This window comes from Ovis canadensis, chromosome X (genome assembly GCF_042477335.2).
Source record: "Ovis canadensis isolate MfBH-ARS-UI-01 breed Bighorn chromosome X, ARS-UI_OviCan_v2, whole genome shotgun sequence".
Taxonomy (NCBI): Eukaryota; Metazoa; Chordata; class Mammalia; order Artiodactyla; family Bovidae; genus Ovis; species Ovis canadensis.
This window is the reverse complement of record NC_091727.1, coordinates 72970300-72988576: the sequence shown is the minus strand read 5'-3', so window position 1 is coordinate 72988576 and position 18277 is coordinate 72970300. Positions and strand designations below refer to the sequence as shown.

At 37.2% G+C, this 18277-nt stretch overlaps 1 protein-coding gene and 1 long non-coding RNA gene across 6 annotated transcripts in view; one reads left to right on the top strand and one right to left on the bottom strand.

Annotated features, from left to right (window-relative positions):
• Window positions 1-2930: 2930 nt before the first annotated feature.
• LOC138931110 (uncharacterized) lies at window positions 2931-6650 on the bottom strand. Of its 2 annotated transcripts, none has more exons than XR_011446409.1 (3): window positions 6624-6650; window positions 5546-5837; window positions 2931-3529 (listed from the first exon to the last, which is right to left on the bottom strand). It is a non-coding gene; the product is annotated as an uncharacterized lncRNA (long non-coding RNA). The 2 variants fall into 2 exon arrangements; XR_011446408.1 differs by lacking the exon at window positions 6624-6650 and adding an exon at window positions 6367-6600.
• BRWD3 (bromodomain and WD repeat domain containing 3) overlaps window positions 5150-18277 on the top strand; it is a 170636-nt gene continuing 157508 nt past the window's right edge. For 2 of the 4 annotated variants that reach the window (XM_070291890.1, XM_070291889.1), the window contains exons 1-5: window positions 5150-5406; window positions 5535-5593; window positions 5797-5826; window positions 6231-6290; window positions 17901-18051. In XM_070291890.1, the coding sequence (XP_070147991.1) occupies window positions 5376-5406; window positions 5535-5593; window positions 5797-5826; window positions 6231-6290; window positions 17901-18051 (331 nt within the window). In that variant the 5' untranslated portion in view covers window positions 5150-5375. The remainder of the gene's footprint in view (window positions 5407-5534; window positions 5594-5796; window positions 5827-6230; window positions 6291-17900; window positions 18052-18277) is intronic. The other 2 variants (XM_070291892.1, XM_070291891.1) reach the window with 2 other exon arrangements.

The window sequence follows — 18277 nt, the reverse complement described above, 5'->3', positions numbered from 1 at the left end:
TTAACTTCATTTGGAACAATTTTGTTATATTGTATTGTGATGGCTGTCATATCAGCATGAATTTTAAAAAAAAATCAAAATAGGTATATTTTTGTGTAGCCATTTTAATATTGAAGATGGAAGAGAAAAAGCAACATTTTCAGCATATTATGCTTTATTATCCCAAGAAATGTAAAAATGCAACTGAAACACACAAAAAGGATTTGTGCAGTGTATAGAGAAGGTGCTGTGACTAACTAAATGTGTCAAAAGTGGTATGCAAAGTTTCGTGCTAGAGATTTCTGGTTGGAAAACACTCCATAGTCAGGTAGACCAGTTGAAGTTTATAATGATCAAATTGAGACATTAATTGAGAGCAATCAATGTTAGATAATGCAGGAGATAGCTGACATACCCAAAATATCCAAATCAAGTGTCAAAAATCATTTGCACCATCTTGGTTATGTTAATCGCTTTGATGCTTGGGTTGCAGTAAGTTAAGTTGGGGGGGGGGAAATGGGGGACATTCTTGATTATTTTCACATATGATTCTCTACTGAAACGTAGCAAAAACATTCCATTTTTTAAACTAACTGTGACCAGTGATGAAAAGTGGAAACTGTACAACAATGTGGAATGGAAGAGATGGTGGGGAAAGTGAAATGAACTACCATCAACTACACCAAAGGTTGATCTTCATCCAGAGAAGGTGATATTATGCATATGGTGGGATTGGAAGGGAGCCCTCTATTATAAGCCCCTTCCAGAAAACCGAATGATTAATTCCAATAAGTACTGCTCCCAATTAGACCATCTGAAAGCAGCACTTAATGATAAGCATCTGGAATTAGAAGAAAATGCATAATCTTCCATCAGGATAATGCAAGACTGCATGTTTCTTTGATGACTAGGCAAAAACTGTTACAGTTTGGCTGGGAGTTCTAATTCATCCACTGTATTTACCAGACACTGCACCTTCAGATATCCATTTAATTTCAGTCTTCACAAATTCTCTTAATGGAAGAAATTTCAATTCTCTGGAAGACTGTAAAAAGGCACCTGGAACAGTTCTTTGCTCAAAAAGATAAAAAGTTTTGTGAAGAAGAGATTATGAAGTTACCTGAAACATGGCAGAAAGTAGTGGAACAAAACGGCAACACACTATTCAATAAATTTCTTGGTGAAAATGAAAACTGTGTCTTTAATTTTTACTTAAAAGTCAAAGGAACTTTTTGGTCAACCCAATAATTTGTTATGGCAGCCCTTGTAACTAACACACCTATCAGGTAGACATTCCTGACTCTTTCTACATAAATCCATATTTGCTTTAATTTATAACAATTTCCTTCTCCCAATTAAGCCTTGAGCTACAAGGATAAGACTTTAGCCACAGGTGACTTTTAAAATAATTTTATTTATTTATTCATTTTTGTCTGTGCTGGGTTTTCTTGCAAAACACAGGCTCTAGGGCATGGGGGCTTCAGTATTTGTGGCTCCCAGGCTCTAGAGCACAGGCTCAATAGTTGTGGCACATGGATTTAATTGCTCTGAGGTGTGTGGAATCTTCTTGTATCAGGGATCGAACCCGTCTCCTTCACTGACAGGTGGATTCTTTACCACTGAGCCACCAGGGGTGCCCCACAGGTGATTTTAATTGCAACAAAATAATTCAAAGCATTAGCCTTATTCTAAAAAACAGATGCGGGGATTCCCAGGTGGCTCAGTGGTAAAGAATCTGCCTGCCAATGCAGGAGACAGCAGACCTGATCCCTGGGTTGGGAAGATCCCCTGGAGTAGGAAATCAAAACCAGCTCTAGTATTCGAGCCTGGAAAATTCCGTGGACAGAAGAGCCTGACAGACCACAGTCCATGAGCACATTATATTATATACTGTGTCTTCTATTTCTTTCTTTCTTTTTTTTTTTTTTTTTGAGTTCTCATTACACCTTATTAGGTAATTCCTCATTATTCCAATCTTCTGTTATTTTCTGTTATTGTTAATAATTCTGTACCTTAAACTTTTTCTATTCAAATCACTGTGTGCTTTTTCTCTCCTGTGTGCATCTAGATTGATACTGAGGATCATGGAAATAACATTGCCCTATAAAATTTGAAATATGACACAAATATATTCACATTACTTTTACAGCAGTTCCTTTGAAGTGGGATGGCAAGTACTATTACATTTTATACATGAAGAATATGTAAGTGAGTTGTCCAAAGTCATACAGTATTTTTATCATTTGTAAAATGCAGATAACAATAGAAACTACCTCCTAGTGTCATTATAAAGATTAAATGAGATAAATTATGTAAAGTGCTTTGTACATGGTAATGGCTTAATGTTAACTGTTGTATATATTATACTTGATCTGTAAAATGTACTCAGTCTGGTGTTTTGCTGAGCTACTTGCAATTACTTACATAGGGCTTATATATTTTTTCAATATCTGATTTTTTTTTAGTTAATGGCATTTATCAAGTACAATAGCATAATGACCTAAGATAGACCTATCATATCACATATCTTGTGTGGTTCTCTCTGAGGGAAAATAATGGCCAGAGTGAGAGCTAACCAAGGTATGCTAAGTTTATGTCAGTATGATTTAATTCTAGGCCCACTGTGGTCACTGGCTGAGCTCTGTGGGAGGAAATAAAATTCCTAAGAATTCAGCCCTAACGTTAAAAGGAGAACCTTCAAATCAGAATATTTCATTGTAAATAGTATAAGCAGCTTAAACAGCATTTCTGGTTTCATCAGGTTCAGCTTCCATTAAGTACTTTTTGGTCAGGGCTTGAGGTGGGAACATGACATTACATAAGAGAAAATAAGAGCCTTGATGACAGTGAAAGAGGAGGGTGAAAAGGCTGGCTTAAAACTCAATATTCAGAAAACTAAGATCATGGCATCTGTTCCCATCACTTCATGACAAATAGATAGGGAAACAATGGAAACAGTGAAAGACTTTATTTTGGGGGGTTCCAAAATTACTGCAGATGGTGACTGCAGCCATGAAATTAAAAGATGCCTGCTCCTTGGAAGAAAAGCTATGACCAACCTAGACAGCATATTAAAAAGCAGAGACATTACTTTGCCAACAAAGGTCCGTCTAGTCAAAGCTATGGTTTTTCCAGTAGTCATGTAAGGATGTGAGAGTTGGACTATATAGGAAGCTGAGCAAGGAAGAATTGATGCTTTTGAACTGTGGTGTTAGAGGAGACTCTTGAGAGTCCCCTGGACTGCAAGGAGATCCAACCAGTCCATTCTAAAGGAGATCAGCCCTGAATATTCATTGGAAGGACTGATGCTGAAGCTGAAACTCCAATACTGTGGCCACCTGATGCAAAGAACTGACTCATTGGAAAAGACCCTGATTCTGGGAAAGATTAAAGGCAGGAGGAGAAGGGGACGACAGAGGATGAGATGATTGGATGGCATCACTGACTCAATGGACATGAATTTGAGTAAACTCCAAGAGTTGGTGATGGACAGGGACACCAGGCGTGCTGCAGTCCATGGGGTCATGAAGAGTCAGAAACGACTGAGCAACTGAAATGAAAGAGAAAATAGGGAAGAAGTCTGTTCATTATATGTGTCAATTACTCTACAAATCCTTTCATCACTTAAAGAGACGAATAACCAAATACTGAAAATCAGTATTATACTGAGTTAGGCATTTTATATTAAATAACAAACGTTGCCCCAAACCTGTAAAATACCTTGCATACAGATGTGAAATAATGCATAAAAATCCATGGCTAACATAAAAAATATTTTGGCAGTATTTGAAGACACAACTGAAAATTATCGTATAGGAAAGGGACAGATATGGCACATGTTAAACATTCCCTTCATGGCAAATAGATGGGGAAACAGTGGAAACAGTGGCTGATTTCATTTTTCTGGACTCCAAAATCACTGTAGATGGTGATTACAGCCATGAAATTAAAAGATGCTTACTCCTTGGAAGGAAAGTTATGACCGGCCTAGACAGCATATTAAAAAGCAGAGACATTACTTTGCCAACAAAGGTCTGTCTAGTCAAGGCTATGGTTTTTCCAGTGGTCATGTATGGATGTGAGAGTTGGACTATAAAGAAAGCTGAGCGCGGAAGAAATTGATGCTTTTGAACTGTGGTGTTGGAGAAGACTCTTGAGAGTCCCTTGGACTCCAAGGAGATCCAACCAGTCCATTCTAAAGGAGATCAGTCCTGGGTGTTCATTGGAAGGATTGATGCTGAGCTGAGACTCCTATACTTTGGCCACCTGATGAGAAGAGCTGACTCATTGGAAAAGACCTTGATGCTGGGAAAGACTGAGGGCAGGAGAAGGGGACGACAGAGGATGAGATGGTTGGATGGCATCACCGACTCAATGGACATGGGTTTGGGTGGACTCCGGGAGTTGGTGATGGACAGGGAGGCCTGGCGTGCTGCAGTTCATGGGGTAACAGTGTCAGACAGGGCTGAGCGACTGAACTGAACTGAAACATTCAGAAGTGGAAAAATAAAATGCTTCATGTCTAACAGCAAATTCTTCCTTAAATATTTATCAGAACCAGGGGACATTTGATAGCTGCTCTTTCTCTGTAACAATATGAGCCCTGCCCTCTGGACTGCTTACTACACAGCATTTTCATCCGTACAAAAATCATTTTAAAAACAAACAAGTGACCACGAAGTAGGGGATCCTTTTCTTTCTCAGTCACAAGATCCTTTAGAGGCTAAACTCCTTTTGGTGGAAGAGAGGCAAAAAAATAAAGCCTCTTTCTTGCCGTGAGGAAATCTAAGAAAGACGCTGAGTCAAGTTGGCTCCTCACAAGTCCCTCATCACCAGCCTGAGGGAAAAGTCCTTAACAGGAAAGGACCTGACTGCTCTCACAGGAAGGGCAAAGGATTCAGGAGCTCGCGGAAGGGAACGTCACCACCGAGTTCTGCCGCGGCTGCCAGAGCGTCGGCCATCAGTTAGCACCTCCCCTTCCTTCTGAGAGTAGTAGCTAGGCAACCGTGGCCGTCTAGGAGAGAGGAGGACTGGCGGCTGCGTTAGTGCCCCTGGCGGCGGACAACGAGCGCTGCAGTTACCTCTTACAGTTTCTACCCTCCCCTCTCTCCACCCCCTTTGCCCCCGCCCACCCCTCCGACACTTCAGCTCCTCCCTCCTCTTCTCTCTCTTACTCTCCTTCCTCCTCCGCCTCCTCAGCTCTTGGGCTAGAATATCTATGGGTCGAAACGTGATGCGATGAATCCGAGAAAGACCGAAACCGGGACGCAGAGTGCGGCGGAAGCGGCGGGACTCCTGGGCATGGGGGCTTCACCACAATAGAGACAGCGCCCCCACTCTCCCCCGCCAGCCCCTCTGGAGCGAAGCCCCCAAACCCCCCCCCCCCCAGGAAAAGGATGGCGGCGGCACCTACCCAGATCGAAGCCGGTGGGTGGCTGTGTCCGGGGGTTAAGAGGATGGGGGCTTGGCGCGGCGGCTGTCAGTTTCTTTTGAAAAAGCTTCTATTTCTCTTTGCCTCCCTCTCAACCTCTTCCCACCCCCCCCCTTTTCCTCAGAGCTGTATTACCTGATCGCTAGATTCTTGCAATCCGGACCCTGCAACAAATCCGCTCAGGTGAGACGGGGAAGGAGATCTGGGAGTCTTGGGGAATGGTCCCGATGGGGAAATCGAGGCAGCAGAGTGTGCAGTTTCGTTGTGGTTGAGGTAAAGGCCGGCCTTGAGTAGCTCTACAGTCAGCGGCTGGGTTCGAATTGGGGAGGGAGGAATGGGTGATGGCCCCAGCTGCTCGTCATAATCCGTGTTTCCCTTTTGCTCAGGTGCTAGTGCAGGAACTCGAGGAGCATCAGGTACGTAGCCCCTTCGGGAAGAGGTGGGTAGGGTTTGGGTGAGACTGGAGGAAGGGGAGGGCAAGTAAGGGGCGGAGGGCAAGGGCTGGGAGGGAGCCTCGGATCTGGGCACTCATAGCTGTTGCTACAGGGGTGAACCGGCTCCTTCCCTCAAAGGGGGCGGATATCTCTGGGGTCCTAACTCACCCCATTTTATGCCTGTGGGAGGTGGTTTTTCAGGATTTCCTCCTCCTCGGCCTCCTTCCCCCCCACACTCGTCTAGCTCTGAGACAACAGCTATCAGGCCAGAGAAATAAAGACGCCAAGGGTCGAGGACCCGGACCCAAGCTGGGTCGGGTTGATGCGGAGCAGAGGCTTGGCCTTTATCGTTGCCCCCTCCACCCTTTCTTTTTGCCGGCCCCCAGCTTATTCCGCGCCGCTTAGACTGGGAGGGGAGAGAGCACCGAAGAAGCTTCGAGGATCTGGTGAGTAAAGTTTTCATTTCAACTCAACCCAACTCATTCTTCACTCCCTTTCCACCACCTTGTATCCCCAACCTACCCCCGACCCTTCTACCGACGCGGCTCTAGAGCTCCGTGCTGAGCCGATGAACGTCCCTTCCCCCCTCTTGGCGAGTCGGAGAAAAGGTATCTTGCCCTCCCCTTGGCCTCGTTTGTTTCCACCCGAAAACTTTGAAGAATGTGAGTTGGTTATCTGAGATGCCGAATTGTGGTTTATAAATATGTTACAAACATCAGGAAAGGCCTATTGTAGGGGGAAAAAGGAGAGAAACCCGGGGGTTATCTTGGGGCACGTACCAAGGACTGACGCTGGCCAATGACAGCGTTGGTAACAGCCGGGAGTTCCGGATTAGTGGAAGAAAACTGGGTTCTGGTTGGTCCTGGCTTAAAATACGGGAACTGAGGCCAGGCTTAGCCTTTTTTTGCGGGGGGAGCAGTCGGGCCGCACGGCGAAGGGGCTTCCGAAGGGGAATTGACAGACCCGGGACTAGGGAAAAACAGCACAATTAAAAATAATAGGGAGCATCGAACTAATTCCAAAATTTGCCAGGTTTAGATAATCGACTGCGGAATAATAGCATAATCATTGTATATCTCAGATTTTAGAAAATTGCTTTAGTCGTTATTAAATCGCATTTGTGTAGTTAAAATTTCACTATATAAGAACTATAGATTATGCGTTTTTTGAGGACTAATGAAGCACGATTTGGGATTTACGAGGAGACAACGATGGTTTTTAAAATTTTAAAATAGAACATACTTTAGTAAAGGACCAAAAGCACTGGATTGACTGTTGCTTGTTTTATAGATATAATTCATAGTGTAAATGCACCTTCTGTTTGGCATTGACACACACAAAAAGGTGATCCTTTTTATTTGAGGGGTGGGTGTTACCTCTTGTTATCCACTGGCACAGTCAATTGGAAGGAAATGGAAGGAGAAAGGTATGATGTTACTAAAATCTAAATTCAGCCACTTTTCCTTCCGATAAGATCCGAATGGAGGAACATTAAAGTTAAAGAAAGTTGGAGGGATATGGTAGACTCTAAATATAAATAACATAATTTAAAGTTTGCTTTCAGCAAGACAATATTTAAATTACTTTGGTGTTCATTTGATTTTTCTTTGTATTAAATTACAAGAATGAAGCCATGCTAATTACCGGATCTAAATTTTTTAGTTTTGCAAAGCACAGAAAATGGTATAATACTTGCGATAAGGATAAACTCCATCATCTGTACTATTATTAATGGCAAAAATTCTCAGATAAAAATTATTTCTGAAAAACTGCATGTATTTCCAGTTTATTTAATTTATAGTCAGAACTTTTTGTTGGACTGAAGTCCTGCCAAAAAAGGGCAAAAACAACAATGCCTACCAATATGTTTTAACACTTCATGACTAATGTGGTTTTGAAAATAGTGCTTCGTACTAAGCTGTATCGACAAATTTTTTGGTTAACATTTATTTGTCTCTAAGTGTACCGTTTTAAGCAAGTAGCATTTTTTAAAAGGAAAACGCTTTTTAAAAATTAACTTGATGTGGTAAAAAGGAGATGAGCATCAAAAATATTAAAAATACAGTCTTCTAACCACACACACATATACACACAAACACACAGGGAGAAAAACAAAAAAAAACAAAGCCCGGTTTACTAGACTTCCTTTCCTTATATTGTAAAGGCATGTCTTCATGTATTTGCAATTAGTATCCATTTTTTGCTTTATATTTTCTTAACACTTTTACATATACTTATCTATATTTGAATAGCTATTGTTATTTAATGGCAAGGAAAGATTCAGTTTTATTTAAGTTGCTGTGATTAGAACTCAATTGCTAGTTGAGCATTTGGGTTACTTGCAGTTTTTCACTAGTATCTTTGCATAGTTAAGTAGTCATTCTGCTTTTTCCCCTTTTTTATCCCCAGTTATTTTCCTGGGCTATATTTCTGAAGTGGAGTTATCAGGTCAGGGGTCTCATCCATTTTATATATTATAAAATTGCTCTCCAGGAGATTGTACTAATTTATAATCTAACCATCTAGATACTTAGAATGAATTTTTAAAATCTTTTGGTGTCTTTAATAGGTGAAAATAACCCTCTTTATTTTGTTTATTTAATTAGCTCTTTTCTGTTAGTGAGACTTTTACTTTAACAAGTTATTTTTTAATTATTGTTAATCCATTTGTATATTCCTGTGTATACTTGATTTTCACCTTTATCTTTTAAATTTATTGTTTTTATAATTCTTTATACATTTTTAATTTTTATATACACAGAATTTCTCTATTAATATTATCCTTAGTTTAGATAGTGTTATTTTTTTTTGTTTTTAACTTAATTTTTATATTGTACATATAGGCTTTTATTTTTCCACACCAGGATCCAATTTTTCTAGGGATAATACATTTTGATAATGAGGTTTTATTTTTAGTCATATGTCTGTGCTCTACCTATAGATTTCTTTGTAACGGGAGATGAAACAGAGCTGAATGAGAATTTGAACAGAAGGAAAAGAAGTGGCTGAGAACTGAGTGTGTAGTGTTAGACTGATTCCTAGATTCATCAGTTGTTGATAAAAATGATTTCAAATTTGATGTGAGATTTTGAGTGGCTTCATTGTAGGAGAGATGGATTTTTTTCTTGGGGTATTTTTTAAAGTGCTGTTAGAACAATGGATTTAAACTGTGATCTTTGATTTAGCTACATATTTTTGATTGAAATTTAGGACAAAGTATTATTAATTAGTATAACCTTATATGTTAAATTATATTGCAAAATTTCAAACTTAAAATGTACTGGGGTATTGAAAGAATACAAGTGCATAATAAAGAGGCAAAGGAGTATAAACAAGGATATCAAAATACTGAATTGAAGTTGCATAGTCATGTATACTACTTACTTGAAACAAAAATCCTGCCTTTCTGTCCATATGTATATTTTTAATTGAATTGTAAAAAACTATACTGCTTAACTTGATTTATCCAGAATAATATTAAGATAATATGTTGGATTTCATCAACAATTATTACTACTGTTACTATTACATAGTCTAAAAATCCCTCTTTTTCTTTCTTAAATCTGATTTAGTGTTTTACTTATAATTTGGAACACCAGGAAAGGTGCTTTTTTTATTAAACCTACTTCAGCCAAATATCAACATGTTGGGATATAAAGTGCCTTTTAAAGAAGAGTCTTGGTGAAATGTTTGTCAGTATATGTTGAACTGGAACATTTTTGATTATGACATTAGAAAATTCTAAATTAATTTTCAGAGTTTTGTAATAATACAGGGAGAGATTTGAAGTCAGGATGATTGTTTCTGAAGTTTGATCTGAGTATTTTTCTTTATTTCTGCTTGACTTATTTACAATATAATAGAATTTGATTTGCTTCTTCTTAAGGTAGATAATTTAAGTAATTACAAATGTCCTTTCATTTGTGGTGACCCTGTTGAATTGTTCACTATTCTATTGCTTCCTCCTTGGAGCTTTACTGGGATGATCATTAGGAATGACAGAGCAGTGAGGAGTGTGTGTATGTGTGTTTAAATGAATAGTTTTTGTTAATACACAAATTTTACATATCGGAAAGATGACTTGGAAACATTTTTAAAGACATACCTTAAGATTTTTGAATTATTTTGTGGGTACTTTTATCATAAGACTGAACCAGAGACAAAATTATCTTTAGGTGTGATGTATATTTTTACATTTATTCAGCATTTTTCATCCATAGAATTGAAACCACCCAATTAGTGCTTACATTTGGAGTGTCATGGATTGTATTGCCTTTGTTTTATATGGAAAAGATTTGAAACAGTTTTATGCTATATTAAAAAAAAGAAAACTTTATCAAGATTTTAATCTTTACTTGTATCTTTAAAAGTAATACATCTATGGTGATATATGCTATTATAAGAATTTACACCTGCATTTAACATACTTAAGTTTAAAAATGTTTTCACATTATTTCATTTGATCCTCACCAACTGCTTTTAAATACCATATTTGAATTACAGACATGCCTGTATTTTTCTCCTCTTACCCAGCTCTTGTTCTCTAGTTACTAGTAATAGCTTAAATTGTCTAGTAGAACTGTAGAATAATCTTTGAGTGCTAATAGCATGGTTATTGCATCTCTAAGTGTGGAAGCAATTTAAGCATGTGTGACTTATTAACTGTTATGTGAACACACAGCCATAGTTAGCAACAGAATGCATTGTGGGAAACCAAAAGGCATGTGCTGCTTGACCTCCTTGTGGATATATTGCTAAATGATAGGTATGGCAGACAGCAATCAGTGTCTGGAAACTGATATTCTTCACTACTGATTTGCTTGAGCCACATCAGTTTTAGCTATTCATCTGGATTGATCCTTGGCTTTTTCCCCCAACACTTGGGCTCTAGGAATACATTTTCAGTGATTAAAATCCCTTTGGAGATTTCTCATCAGTCCTAGGAAAACTGGTATCTCAGTACAAATGAGATGGTATTAAGGAAATGAAGAGAGTAAGAATTTGTATTGGGTGAATGTTTCTTACAAAATTTTGTCCCAAAAGAATCTTTGTGACATTTGATTATTAAGTTTAGTTTGCGTGTTTTTGTTAAAGTTTTACTGATGTTGGTTATTGATTGATTAATAAATTTTTTGTAGGGATTAAAATAGTAATTTAAAGTCAATTTAATGTTTATGTCATATTTTAGAGATGCCTTTAACATTTTTCAAATAGAATTTTGTGGGTAGTACCTGCTGAGGCACCCTGGGCAAGTTACTTAACCTCGCAGAGAATCAATTTCTTCATTTATAAAATAAGAACCCCTACCTGTTTTGCAAGGTTATTATGTGGACCAAATGAGTTAAATATGAAAGAATGCAAATGAGTGCAAATAAGTTGGTTACTACATTTTACTATATTTTAAAAATAGAACAAAGAGTTTGAATGACCAGCATTAAAATCTGAAGAATTATGACCACAGAATTTATGTTTTCTTAGCTAGCTAATTATCACTACCCAATTTTCCTAGTAATTTTTTTAATAAGGTAAGGGGCATATATAATAGTAACATTTAAAAAAGAGCATTTAGAAAGTGTCAGAATTGAGCCCCAAATGAGTATTTTTGAAGTGCATCTGTGTTAATTCAAAGAATGATCATTATATCAAAAGATATTTAGTGTTATTTGCATTTTTATGAATTATAGAAAATAATTCAGTATAATACTGGAACAGTATTCACTAATTTTTAAGAAGTGGGAGGTATGTTTTTCCCATGTCTTGTTGCAGGGATCCTCAACCCTTCTGATTGATTTCTTCTTATCCTAATCTTATTTTCTACACATGGTTGATAATTTATTTCTTGTACTTTATATTACTTTGTTGAAAGTGTTTTTCTTATGCCTTTTAGTACCTACCATGGCACTTTATAATTAGCTAGTTCTTATTTGCTCAATTTTCTTAACTTTTAAAAAAAGTGTTTCATGGTATATACTTTTTACATATGCTAATCTGCTAGCTAGTATGGAGTTCTTTTCATTGAATCTTTCTCTTCTGAGAAACTTCTAGTGGGTGGGTCCCTAGTTCTTGTCTTGATATCATCTGATCTCAAGGTTATAGTACTTTTAGTACTTTCTTGAAACAGTATAACCCAGAGAATACTTGAGCCCTAGGTGGATTGCTCTGCCTGTTTGATTTCTGAGGAAATCTTAAAACTAATAAAAAGATGCTATGGACAATGATTAATATTTTCAAAAGAAAGTGATAGGAAGTCTTAACACTGTAGCCCACCCTGTTAACCAGTGTTATTACTTCAATGGGAAGGCCTGTTTTCTTTCCTTTACTGCTCAGTTTTTCATTTCTCCTTCAAATTCATCAAATATTAAAATGAATTTTTTAAAATTATAAAGATAATATTGGATTATTGTAGACATTTATATTTTACTGGAATGTATCAAGCAGAAAATAAACTATTAATTTTTAATGGTCTCTTTCATTCTTTTTTGTACAAGTATGTGCATTTTTTTCCTTCAAAATCAGATGGTACTCCAGATAGTGTTTGATTTTTTTTTTTAACTTAAGGTTGTGGAGATACATCTTAAACCTTGAGGAGATATATGTACTAGGCACTGTGCAAAGTGTTTTCTTTTTGCCTGGAATGCTTTCTCTTTGTCTCTCTTGTTAACTTTCACTTCGAATCCAGGTGTGAAATTGGACATAAACCCCTACCCCAGTGTGAATGAGGTACTGCACTTTATTCCTTTAGCTCTCTGTACTAAACCTCTGGGCACTTGTAGATTTGATTTGTTTCTATCTACTAGTCTACACAACTCGGACTATGGATTCTCTTAGGGCAGCAGTTTAATCTTTCATTATATCCCTATACTTTAAACGTCTGAATGAATGAATGCGTAAGTGAATGGTTTTGTTTTTGTTTTACAAATAATATTAAGTAGCTATCATTACTCCCTGTTTTACAGATGAGGGAGCTCAGAGTCAGAAAGGCTGAATAACTTTACAGGTCACATAAGTAGGAGCCTGGGGATGCTGGAAAAATTCAAATCCAAGTCTTTTCTACTGTATCACACTCACAAAAGGAGTAACAGCTAGTCAGTTTTAGAACCTGAGTAATTCAGGCTCTTAGACTTCAGAGTATCATGCTTATCTCAAAGCCTTGCTGTATTTTTCAAAATCTGTTTCATTTTCTGTCCCTAGATATCAAAAAGTTCTGTGATAAACTGTGCATGTGCTTTTTCTCTTCCCCCTCCTCCACCAGAAAAAAAGAACATTTTGAATCTCAAATAAAATGTTGCATTTTACTTCCTGAGCATATGTTCTCAGTTTCATTCTTCATTTTTCCTGTGTAGTCATGATTTTAGTTAGAAAATAAAATACACAATTCTGTTTTCTTCATTTTTTGGTTACTTGTCTGATCCTATTATTTCAAAACGCCAAAGTAAAAATACTATCATGGCCATCTGAAAATTAGTATTTCAAATATAGCTCTTGGTGCAGGCCTGGCCCCCTGAGATTAGGGACCCTTTGTGTTTTATTCCGGAGAAGGCAATGGCACCCCACTCCAGTACTCTTGCCTGGAAAATCCCATGGATGGAGGAGCCTGGTGGGCTGCAGTCCATGGGGTCGCGAAGAGTCAGACATGACTGAGCGACTTCACTTTCACTTTCATGCATTGGAGAAGGAAATGGCAACCCACTCCAGTGTTCTTGCCTGGAGAATCCCAGGGAAGGGGGAGCCTGGTGGGCTACCGTCTATGGGGTCGCACAGAGTCAGACACGACTGAAGTGACTTAGCAAGCAAATGTTTTATTCAGTGCCCAACTGGATTTCTTTTAACTAATTGTGACTAGTAGAATTTCTCTGGTCTTCTCAGTTGTCATAATGATTCTGAAGTGTGGTAATTTCAGTTGTTAGATTTGCTCTTCAGGTCAGCCAGTCTTCCTTTTAAGGTTTATTTATAATCTAGCTTTCATTTAATTTCTTTCAGTTTATTCAGATTTATTGGAGAAGGCAATGGCACCCCACTCCAGTACTCTTGCCTGGAAAATTCCATGGATGGAGGAGCCTGGTAGGCTGCAATCCATGGGGTCACGAAGAGTCGGACCCGACTGAGAGACTTCACCTTCACTTTTCACTTTCATGCATTGGAGAAGGCAATGGCAACCCACTCCAGTGTTCTTGCCTGGAGAATCCCAGGGACAGGGGAGCTTGGTGGGTTGCCGTCTATGGGGTTGCACAGAGTCGGACACGACTGAAGTGACTTAGCAGCATTCAGATTTATTTTTTTAGTTTTAATTTATATTTTTGTTAGTTTTAATTTTTTGCAGTCTTTGTGTTAATTACCTTTATTTTTCAGTTGCCTTAATGGGGCAGTAATAGAAATAACAGTGACCCAGATTGCTATCCATTCATTGTGACCATTGGACATCACTTCTCTGAATTTGTTTTTCCTACTCAGATGTGGAATTAAGTTAATTATATATAAGGATTCTTCCAGTCCAAAAGTTTTATAATTTAACTCCTTGGAGTTTTTTTTACAAAATAATACAGAAGTTTGTATTATACCCTTGAACTGTGTTTTTAGAGAATGGTTTTGTTCCTCAAATCTGAAAGTACTTGTTCTGTTACTTGTTGGTCATTATATTCCAGAAAGAGAAGTTTGGTTAAATAATTGAAATTAGAATGCTTTGAGTTTTAATCAAAAAATGACTTTTAATAAGGCATTAATTTCATAGAATATTTTAATATATACTTTTGATATTATATTTTATTATATATTGCATTATATTCACATGTAATTCTAATATAGAATTTTTAAAAGAACTTAGAAATATAATTACTGAGTGTAGATAAGAGTTCTTATGTTTAAAAAGATCACCTTTAAGAAATTCCAGCTATAATCAAAGAACATGGGTTGAAGTAAACGTTTATACCACTTAAAAGTCCTGAAGTTTGATTTAGAAGAAACTATTATTGCAAAAACTGTGCTGATAAAGTCTGGAAGCCTGCTAATTTTATTTAAAGGAGGAAAACATGTTCAAACTCAAAAATATTGTTATTGCCATTGTGTTGATAGAATCTGTGTTCCTGTAGTACTGTTTTATAATCAAATTTTTATTGATTTTAGAGGAATGAATTTTTGAATGGGACTGCCTAGAAGTTGAGTAATTTTTCTGTTGTATAGGGTGAAAAGCAAACTTGTGGAAAAAATTAATATTTTATAATGCAAATTTTCAAGGGGGAGAATTTGAGAGTAGATGAACCTTGTTTTAGTTGCTTAATGAATGATTCTGTGTTTTAAAATAATTCCTGAGGAAATGATAAAAAGTTTATATAATTGTTGGTACAAATGGTAAAGAATCCACCTGCTAATGCAGGAGACACACACAAGAGGTGTAGGTTCAATCCCTGGGTTGGGACGATCCCCTAGAGGAGAAAATGGCAACTCATTCCAGTATTCTTGGCTGGAAAATTCCATGGACAGAGTAGCCTCGCAGGCTACAGTCCACAGGGTCACAAAGAGTCAGACAGAAATGAGCATGCACGTGCACACCTGTGTGCGCACGCACATACACATACACACACACCTGAAAATCAAACATCATTTTTTTAAAAATTTGTTTTCATTATTTATTTGGGTGTACACACACATCTGTCTTAGTTGCGGCACGCTGGATCTTTGATCTTTGTTGCTGCATGTGGGATCTTTAGTTGCAGCATTCAAACTCTTAGTTGTGGCATGTGAGAACTAGTCCTCTGACCAACCGTCAAACCTGGAGTCTAGAGTCTTAGCCACTGGACCATCAGGGAGGTCCCTAAACATCATTGTTTTTATAAAATGAAGTAGCCAGAGGGCCTAAGGTTTCAGTTTAAGACATAATTGTTGGAATATTCAACTTTAAGTAGTAAGGGTTTTTTGAAGTAAGATTATATTTATTTGTCCTTTTCTTGCTGCTTGATTCTAAAAAAGGCTTTTAAATTGAATCATCACCTGCTTTGACTTCAATATTACTTGTATTATTTTAGTTCTATGTAGTTAATTGCTTAGAAACACAACTAGAGTTGTGTGAAATAACTGAAAGAATTTGCTTGATCCTTTGTCCCAATCCAGATGCAAATGAAAAGTGATCAGATTAAGTTGCCGTTCTTCCTGACCACCATGACAGTTGTGCAGGCCCCAGTGATTTGGGTAGATCAAAATTGGTTTGTGGGGGCTTCTCCGATGGTCCAGTGGTTAATACTTCCACTGCAGGAGGCATGGTTTCTATCCCAGGTCTGGAACTAAGATCCCACATGTCATGTCATGTGGCAAAAAAAAAAAAAAAAAAAAAAAATTTTTGAGGGGGCTTGTAAAAGATAATTGGCAATAAGTAATTTTAAAAAGTCATAGTAGATCACTTATCCCCAGATCCTACGTACATGTTGGATTGTAGTTCTTCAACCTGTGTTTCCTAAGAAAACAATCTGATAGGAGAAACATTTTTCCTCTGTGAATTCTTCTGATATTGCTTATAAGTAGACTTTGGTTTTCATTTATTCATTGATTCAGTGAACCAATATTTATCAAGAACACACAAAATCTCTTGTGCTGGTGATCATTAAGGATGATTTACAAAATTACCTTTTGCACTATATTGTTCTTGATTTGGTGGTAATATATTGATGTGTGTCCTATGTGATGGCAGGTACACACACACACACATATGTGTTTCTCTCTCTATATAGCACTATATATATAGATTTTAGGACCTTTTGTCAAGATGAGAATGTAGATGTTCTTTCTGTCTAAGGATTTTTAATATTCTAGTTTACTCTGTTTACTGTTTTAATAATTAGGTATTGGTGAAACACATCAGTAACTTTAACACCAGCTTAGATAAAAAATGGAAACCACTTTTGTTTTATTGTCTCATTCCTGTCTGCATTTGTTAACCATCTTCAAAAATTGTGTTTTAAAAATGAGTTGTTGCATTGAATTTTGAGTACATAGCTTAGTTGTTTAGAACATGGTATATAAAATTATCATTAATTTTATACTCTTTTGAAAACCAGTTAGCTTTTTTAGGGAAAGAGTGCTGCTTTAATTAAGCAAATATGTACTGTTAATCCTAAAGGGGCTTAAGTGGGAGTTTTATGGAAGTAATAACTTTGCATTCTTATCATTTATATAGAATCTAGATTCTCTGATTCTTGATCAGTTTATCACTGATGATCAAGTACTAGTAGAATTTAGCCATCATCTTTGTACTTCTTTGGGTTTTAGACATGCTCATTTTTGCTGTTTTGTAACACTTTTTTGTATAAGATTAACAGCTAAGCAAATGATTTAATCAAAACATGTAAAAGTAAGTTAAACTGCTTTGTCATTTACATGTTAATATTTGCTTAAATGGTGCTTAATTCTTTGTGGCTGTTTCCTAAATTTGGTTGAAGTATTAAATATTTAAAATGTTATTTTCCTTGTTGTGTACTTTATTTATTTATTTTTAAATATAAATTTATTTATTTTAATTGGAGGTTAATTACTTTATAATATTGTATTGGTTTTGCCATACATCAACATGAATCCGCCACAGGTATACACGTGTTCTCCATCCTGAACCCCCCTCCCTCCTTCCCCACCCCCACCCCCTGTACCATCCCTCTGGGTCATCCCAGTGCACCAGCCTCAAGCATCCAGTATCATGCATCGAACCTGGACTGGCGATTCATTTCATATATGATGTTATACGTGTTTCAGTGCCATTCTCCCAAATCATCCCATCCTCTCCCTCTCCCGCAGAGTCCAAAAGCCTGTTCTATACATCTGTGTCTCTTTTGCTGTCTCGCATATAGGGTTATCGTTACCATCTTTCTAAATTCCATATATATGTGTTAGTATACCATATTGGTATTTTTCATTCTGGCTTACTTCACTCTGTATAATAGGCTCCAGTTTCATCCACCTCATTAGAACTGATTCAAGTGAATTCTTTTTAATGGCTGAGTTTGTTCCACGTTGGAGCAGGTTGGTAATGTTTTTAAAACAAATTTGTTTTCCTGTATTTTATTTATGCTTTTTAGGTGGCAGCCAATGCACACATTCCTCCAGACTACCTCCTTAAAATTTGTGAGCGGATTGGTCCCTTACTAGATAAGGAGATCCCTCAGAGTGTTCCTGGGGTACAGACATTACTCGGTGTTGGTCGGCAGTCTCTGTTAAGGGATGCCAAAGGTAAGATTTTTATAGTTTTTAGAGAAAGGAATATTTTTATGTGAATGAAATGTACCCAGGCTTTTCTAAATACTAATTTTATTCTAGTGTTTCTTATCTTGCCAATCTTGTTTTTATTTTCCTAGTGTACAAGTAAATTTCTAGAGGCCTAAATGGAGCCCTTTTCTGTAAAACAGTGAATACTGTAGAGGTAAAGAATAGAAAATCTCTTTGTAATCCTGTGGAA